Source organism: Polyodon spathula, chromosome 15 (genome assembly GCF_017654505.1).
Source record: "Polyodon spathula isolate WHYD16114869_AA chromosome 15, ASM1765450v1, whole genome shotgun sequence".
NCBI lineage: Eukaryota > Metazoa > Chordata > Actinopteri > Acipenseriformes > Polyodontidae > Polyodon > Polyodon spathula.
In genome coordinates this window covers 7,349,656-7,358,271 of record NC_054548.1, presented here as the reverse complement: position 1 = coordinate 7,358,271, position 8,616 = coordinate 7,349,656, and the positions used below count along the sequence as shown (strand labels likewise).

The following is an 8,616-nucleotide window of genomic DNA, read 5'->3' as shown; positions in this document are numbered from 1 at the left end:
TGTGTTATATATAGGAGAGAGAGAGAGGAGAGAGAGGAGAGAGAGAGAGGAGAGAGAGAGAGAGAGAGAGAGAGAGAGAGAGAGAGAGAGCTAGCTCTTTCTGGTGTTATAAGCCAGAAGCCTGTCGGGGACTTTAAATGGTAGATTAATTTATGTGAAAGAGAACAGTGTGTACCTATCTGAAAGAAAAGTTGCATAAAGAAGAGGGGAATAATCAGCGGACAATTAGCACAGGGTTAAAGGAATGGCCACTGCGGCTTCCAACCCTTACCTGCCAAGCAATAACATCCATACTACAGGCTCAATTGTGCACTCCGACTCGGGAGGTGGTGGTATGCAGCCTGGCAGTGCTGCTATTACTTCTGTCTCTGTCGGATACAGAGGGGATCCAACAGCTAAGATGGTTCAGAGCGACTTCATGCAGGGAGCCATGGCGACGAGCAACGGGGGCCATATGTTGAGCCATGCCCATCAGTGGGTAACAGCCCTGCCCCATGCCGCCGCTGCCGCAGCTGCAGCCGCAGTAGCAGCGGCTGAAGCCGGATCGCCTTGGTCATCCAGCCCCGTGGGGATGGCTGGAAGCCCTCAGCATCAGCAGCAGCAAGATATCAAAAACAATTCCGGCAGAGACGATCTGCACACGGGAACTGCACTGCATCACAGGCCCCCCCATCTTGGTCCACACCAGGGTCACCCAGGGGCTTGGGGGGCAACGACAGCGGCACACATCCCGTCTATAGCCGGGGGACAGCAGCAACAGTCTCTGATATACTCCCAGTCAGGAGGATTCACTGTGAACGGTATGCTGAGTCCACCTGGGAGCCAAAGCTTGGTGCACCCCGGTTTAGTACGAGGGGACACACCTGAGCTAGATCATGGAAGTCATCATCACCACCACCATCATCAGCATCAGCACCTCCAGCAACACCACGGCGGAGTGAACAGCCACGATCCCCACTCCGATGAGGACACGCCGACCTCAGATGACTTGGAGCAGTTTGCGAAACAGTTTAAGCAAAGGCGAATCAAGCTGGGCTTCACGCAGGCAGACGTCGGCTTGGCTCTGGGCACCCTCTATGGCAACGTCTTCTCCCAAACCACCATCTGCAGGTTTGAGGCGCTCCAACTGAGCTTCAAAAACATGTGCAAGCTCAAGCCTTTGTTAAACAAATGGCTCGAAGAAGCAGACTCCACTACCGGGAGTCCGACCAGCATTGACAAGATCGCAGCCCAGGGCAGGAAGAGAAAGAAGCGCACCTCCATCGAGGTCAGCGTTAAGGGAGCGTTGGAGAGCCACTTCTTGAAATGTCCAAAACCTTCGGCTCAAGAAATTACTTCTCTAGCGGACAGCCTGCAGTTGGAGAAAGAAGTGGTCAGGGTCTGGTTTTGTAATCGGAGACAGAAAGAGAAAAGGATGACACCTCCGGGAGTGCAGCAAACGCCGGACGATGTGTACTCCCAGGTCGGCAATGTGAGTGCAGACACACCGCCCCCTCACCATGGACTGCAAACGAATGTTCAGTGAGACATATAAAACATACAAAATAAAAAAAAAATACAAAACTGTTTTATAGATATTAATCAGATAGGACACAGACTATCAACAAGATAGCAATGTTATACTGTGATTGTGAGAGGCAATATAAATAAGACTGCAGCTGTGTTTTATATTTTTTAAAACCCCCTCCCCAAAGTCGCATCGATTAACTGCACCAAGGCCTCAAATGTATTAACCTAAAAGGTTCTGTCTGCTCTTTCTTTCAGGGACATTTTTTAGTAGATTACTTAAAAGATGCACTTTTAACCGGGCCGAATCATCCGAGTGACGAGAGGATGACTGCTGCGAGTACGTTCCACCAGGTAATTTTGGCGCACTAAACATCATCACGAGATGTGAGGTTTAAGAAGTGAGATCTTTCTTTTTTTCCCCAATCTTTATTTGTTTTGTTTGAGACAACAAAAGCAGACACAAAACACTATATATAAAAAAAAAACAGACTGTAAACGTTAAGGAAACAGGCTGGGGAGGAAAAACAAAACGTTGAATTATGTGACAAGGACAGAGGAAGAATGCGGATCCGCCAGCTTCAAGCTTGACGTAAGAAGAGGACTGCATGGATACATAAATACGAATGGAGTTGTTAGCGCGAGAACACTTTGTCAGGCAATTCCGACCCCAATTCTTTGATCTAAAAGATCACCTCTTTTGAAGATTATATCGTATTTTATGAACATATGTTATCAATGGATTTTTTAAAAGAAAAAAAAAACTGACCATCTGCAGCTGCACTTATGTGAATTTCTTCTCTCTAAATGCCGTTGCCAAGTTTGACTGAATGGGTGCTGTGGATGCTGTTATTTAATTCTGCCATTTCTAAGCAGTGTTTTTGGTAGGTTTTAATAAACAGACTTTTTAAAGATGGCAATATAGATTCATTAGATCAGTTGCTGATCTAAAATATTTACTTTATATTTTCATCAAAATGACTTGTTTTCATATTTTATTCAGAATACCTATGAACTGTTACAAACGGTAATTTATTTTTCCCCAAAATCTTGTATTACGTGTTTTATTTTTATTTTTTGTTTTCGTTATTATTTTTCAAACGAGCACAAATCAAAATGAGCTGAAAATGTGGACAGTTGTTAGGTAATAAGGGTATCTTTTGATGTGATAATTTGATTGTAATTTAATTTGAGTAGTGGTTCCTTAAGAGATAATTGAGAAAATAAATTTGTTAGAATTAAATAATGTGGTTGTGTGTGTTGCATATGGTAGCGCAGAAAATATATATGTTCATTACAGCATTCGACTAAAATTATATGATTTGAGATTTTATTGAAATTCTTCCTAAAAATATATATACATAGAAGCTCAGTGTTTGACATGCTCTGACATTGGGAATGTTTATTTTTAAAATGTTCTCAGACCATGTAATTTATTGACAGATTTACTGATTATCTTATAGACTATAACAGTGGTTATTTGACTGTTTAAATTTACAGCCAAAATAAACATTTTAGGCATAATAAATTATGTAACTACTGCTCACTATAAACACAGCGTACCAAAACAAATTGATAACCCTTAGGTCACATTTTTTGACTTTAAAAGACAGCTGGTTCATTTCTCGTATAGGCTACAGCTCTGTATGTAGTATTATTAAATAATAATAGAAAATAGCTGTGTTTGAGTTTATCAATGTACACACTTTAAGTGCGCTCTGTTTAAAGATGTATATTTTTTAAAAAATAAAACAATTCTTAATGTTTACTAAAAAAATAAATAAATAAATAAATCATTAAAAAAAAAAAAAGCGATGAAACAAATGGGCTAATCTACTTTGTTTACCAATTAGATCGCCATAATGCTAACCGCGTGTTTTCATTGGCCAACTTTGGTAACAACAACAAACTGTACTGAAAAGCATGTTTATATCAACTTCTGTGATTTCAAATTGTTTAAAGACTAATTCCTAATAAATTAAGGATTATATATATATATATATATATATATATATATATATATATATATATATATATATATATATATATAGATAGATAGATAGATAGATAGATAGATAGATAGATAGATAGATATAAGCCTAATAAGAAAAGCCTCACCTTTTTTTAAATCGTAATAGCGGTAAACAAAAAAAATCGCTTGACACCATCTACGTGTTTTTTGTTATTGTGTTAATGTTTTCGATGCATCCATTGTACAGCGACGTGGAGTTTGCATTGTATATAGGCCTACTGCAAAACTGGAGACCTAACAAAACAGCAGTATTCATTTTAGACTTGCCTCCAGTAATGTATCAGAACCCGAATTCACACCAATCTGCAACCGTTTGTTTGCTTAGAATTGTGAACATGCCTACATGCAGTGGTGTTATTTATAAATTGAATGCAGTTGGAAAAATTGATTGATTGATTGATTGATTGACACGTTTTGCACATAGTTTGTATCAACAATCAGTGATACAGTGTTATTTTGAAAAGTTAATACAGACGGACTTTTTATGCGCTCATGTTACACCAGCTTTTTTATTGGACTGTGGTGCTTTCAAGTCTTTTAACAAAATATGTCTACTAGTGTAAGTGCACTAACCCATGTTTAAGTATGCGTATCGTGTAGGCCTACCACAGTTGTTAGGTATGTTAAACTGTAACCAAAGGCTTTGATAGATACCATTCAGTTCCTCCTATTTATTATTTTATTTATTTATTTATTTATTTATTTATTTATTTATTTATTTGCATCAATGCTATAGAGGGCTGTTTAGTTCTGTTTTTGTATAGGCCTGCTTGTGCCAGCTAAATGGTAAAAGGCACATTGTTTTTATTTTGTTTTATTTTGTCGAATTTTCAGCACTGCATTGTGTACTGCGGGTTACCGATATGTTTTCATCATTCTTCCCATGATCGTATAAGGTTTTAGGTTACGAGTTCTATGGACAGGTACTGGTCTTATGTCAACAACCCCAGCCTCATTAGCAGGTAGCTGAAACGTTCCAGAGACTGTACTGTCTTAGATTGCTGTTATATGAGCACTGCAGGGTCAGCGTTTATAAACAAACGTCAATTTATAAAAAAAAAAGGTAGATTTTGAACTGGGAATATTTGTTAACGATTGATTTGCAGGAAATGGGTGTTTTAGGGGGAATTAATAGCTTACTTACCACAGAACATACCCGTTCTGTTCCTGTAGACTTTACTAAACCTGTATTTTTAATTATCATTTCGTTTTGAGTAAAGTAGAACAGCGCTCGTACTAGTGCGTTAAAGAAAAGAAAGAAAAAAGAAAAGAAAACGAAATCCTTTACAGATCACATAAACCTTTAGTGTGTTGGATGGCACTGGCAAAGTCTAACAGCAATTAATCAGACTCTTGAAACAGAATTCAACACGTATCGCCCTTCCGTTAATATGATTTTACTGTTCCGCTTAGCGTTATGAGCAATATTCGAGTCTCTGAGACAGACCGCTTAACTGTAACTGTATCTGTACAATTTACATTTGATGCCTTAAAAAATTGGGATGACACAATGTACAAATTGATATCAGAAAGATGCCAGCTATAACTATATAATCAACCTTGCAATTGGTAACTATACTGGAAACATCATATACAGTATGTGTGTGTGTGTGTGTGTGTGTGTGTGTGTGTGTGTGTGTGTGTGTGTGGTGTGTGTGTGTGTGTGTCTGTTGACAATACGTTATGATACTTTGCAATACTATTGCTAAGATAGGTAGAGTTTCGTGAGAGAGAGGTACATTGTAAAACATGGGGGTGGGGGTCTTCTTAAAATATATTTTAACCCAAAATATTGGGATCCGGTCCTACCAACAGCTGTATATCCCACACATTTTCCTCGTGGTGACTATTCAGCAAAACCCCAAATCCCTTCCCAAAGATTTAAATTTCGCGGATGATTTACCAGATAGTGGTTGCTAAGCAACTAAATTCAAGCAGTGCTCAAAGAATATGCAAGCTTTTTGTATTCTCATTAATAAAAATGCCAATCTGACATAGAGTCTGATTTTGGATTACTGCAACTTAAAAAAAAATAACACAGACGACAGCAGCTATGCAGTTAGTTATTCTGAGAGACGTTCAAAGTTTCCAATGTAATATGATTTGCTTTAATCCTGGAAATAATCGTAATTATAAAAAAGGCATGTTTTATGCGGTGGTTGTAAACAAATTAACATGGCAGTTCTAAATAAACGTATTAATATTCATTGATGTAATAATAATAATAATAATAATAATAATAATAATAATAATAATATAATAATTTAATCTTTTGTTTATGTCACATTTTATACAAACATAATACAAGAAAACCCCGTGGTGACGATGGGCTTATTGTACAGTGCAAGTGTACATTTTTTTTATCTACCCGACAATACATTTAAAACCATTTAAAACGTAGACTTCATTGTGTCCTACACCTTTCTCTATGGCAAAAGTATAAAAACACTCAAGGTATTTTAAACGTATCGCAGATGTACTTACAGACTTCAAAGAAAAACACAAAACTTGTATAAGACCGATATCGTTTGGAAACATGGTTTCTTTTGTTGATCTAACTGAAGTCCAAATGTACTCTAAAATGGAATTGATATGATTCACAATGCGTGCAGGAATTGATATGATTCACAATGCGTGCAGGAATTGATATGATTCACAATGCGTGCAGGAATTGATATGATTCACAATGCGTGCATTCTTACAGGTCATGCTACACGCGCACTGAACAGCTACCTAAAGTTTTGCATCGCCCCAAATTAAGTAATTTTGCTTCATAGTCGAATGAAAATTATGTCGCTTTAGTTTTCCTTCACGAAAAAAAAAAAAAGACAAAAAATGTGACATTTCAAAATCTAATATGAAATACTTTACCACTATAATGGCTTCCGGTAGACTTTTGTGATATCATTTTGTAGTTTCTTTGATTACATGCTGTTAAATAAAAGATCTAAGATCTGTTCATGTGGGGTTTTTTGTATGTTTGTTTTTTTTGTTTTTTGTTTTTTAATTAGTACATTAGTTAGGGTCTTTATCTGTTAAACATCCATCATTGCTTTTTAAACGGTTGAAAATAGCAAACCTAGAGATGTTTCCTTCTCTTTCCTTCACGAAAAAAAAAAAAAAGCAAAAATTCTACAAAGCACTCATTTTGAAATATGTAAAACTCCGCAGCCGGGAAGTTCCCATACACGTCTCCAACTGCTATTTAATTGTGCTGAACTATCCTGTACATTATATATATACTATATATATATATATATATATATATATATATATATATATATATATATATGCTCTTTTCATAGAGAACCCCCATTTTTTCATTGTTAGACATTTCAGAGCCTTTTTGAAATCCAAGATCAGAAAACAAAAATATGTGATGTGACCTGTTAATCAACACCGAGTCCTGCCTTAAAGAGAATATAATTAGGCACGTGTACCAAAACCCCTACAGACATTAACACCTTTGTGTTTTTACAGTCAATCGATCCTTCTTCTGTTTCTCTACATGGAAGTTTTATATTTGATTGTATTGTACATAAAGCAAATTAATCTGGCACAGATGGAATAAGGAACACAGTTTCACTAAGAAAAACGCACTACATTCCTTTAAAAAAAATTAACTGTCTTCAGAAAAACGATGAATGTTCAACAAAATGAAATGTGTTTTATTCTCAAATGGTAAATATATTGTCTTACATCATTCTCTCGTGCACCTCAGTGAAATTCACTTTATATATGGTATGTATAATTATTAAGGAGGACACAAATATAAGAAAATTCAAAGGGACAAGTGACGTAACATGCTGAGACGACTTATTCTAGGAAATGAATTTGAAGCGCACTTGTATTGGTTCTGTATCTTTTTATTGCAATGTCATTGTACTCACCTCCACAAACACGTCATTGGCATGCAATGAAACCCCGTTCAAAACACTCTGGCAACCAATTCCACTAGTTCTGTTCTAATGTTTAGTATTAGGTGTTTATTCTGTGGAAATGTATGCCATATGTCATCACATTATGACAGGAAACCTGACTGGAAATACAAGCCTTCTTGTGTGTTTTTCAAGTTCTGTTTTATTACAGAAATAGAGCTAGAATTAAGAACTTGACTATACAAAAAGAGGCATGCACGTTAAATGAATATTGCACAGTTTAATGTTGTCTTTCTTACAAGATATCCTTCTTCATGCAGTACACCCATTACTTGAAAGTATAGCATTCAATTAAATCCTGTATTCAAATTACTTGAAATAACATGGGAAACAGCAGTAACATTGGCTGGTCTTGTTATACACGAATAAATAAATACACACGTGTGTGTGTGTGTGTGTGTGTGTGTGTGTGTGTGTGTGTGTGTGTGTGTGTGTGTGTGTGTGTGTGTGTGTGTGTGTGCGTGCGTGCGTGCGTGCGTGTGTTTGTGGGTGTGGGGGCAGGTATTACTATCAATGTGGCCACAAAATTTGAGAAAATGTCCGCACAAAAGTAGTAAATCCTGAAAAAACGGCGTTGTGGGGATGTCCCCACTTTGTAAAACACCTTTTTTAGAACTAAATATGCCTTTAAAAAAAATAATAAATAAAAGTGCCAAAATATTTAGTTTGTTGTCGACTCACCCTGTGTGTTGTTTTGTCTGACTGGAGAAATAGTAAATGAAAATGTGAGAGTCAATGAGAAGACCCCACATGTATAACAATGTGTGTGTGTGTGTGTGTGTGTGTGTGTGTGTGTGTGTGTGTGTGTGTGTGTGTGTGTGCGTGCGTGCGTGCGTGTGTGTAGGGCTAACAGATGAAAGTCTGGCCTGAGTGTGTAAACAAAATATGTTAATATTCTGAATACATAAAGATTACAAGAATATTTTAGTGTGTATAGATAAGTTAGTAAACAACTAACATAAACAATAATAATAATAATAATAATAATAATAATAATAATAATAATAATAATAATAATAATAATAATATAGTTTGCCCTACGAGTTTCAGTACCATAAAATAAAGGTTATCATCCCGTGTTTGAATGATGAAAGTAAGTGACCTCCCCAAAAATATGTTTTCATGTTTTCAGATACTATA

General features: G+C 36.6%; 1 protein-coding gene across 1 annotated transcript; it reads left to right on the top strand.

Annotated features, from left to right (window-relative positions):
• The first annotated feature begins 33 nt into the window (after positions 1-33).
• LOC121327606 (POU domain, class 3, transcription factor 3-B-like) lies at positions 34-3,217 on the top strand. Its single transcript, XM_041271715.1, has 2 exons — positions 34-1,471; positions 1,765-3,217. Exons 1-2 carry the CDS (start codon positions 245-247, stop codon positions 1,876-1,878), a joined length of 1,341 nt encoding a protein of 446 aa, XP_041127649.1. The 5' UTR covers positions 34-244; the 3' UTR covers positions 1,879-3,217.
• Positions 3,218-8,616: the final 5,399 nt, after the last annotated feature.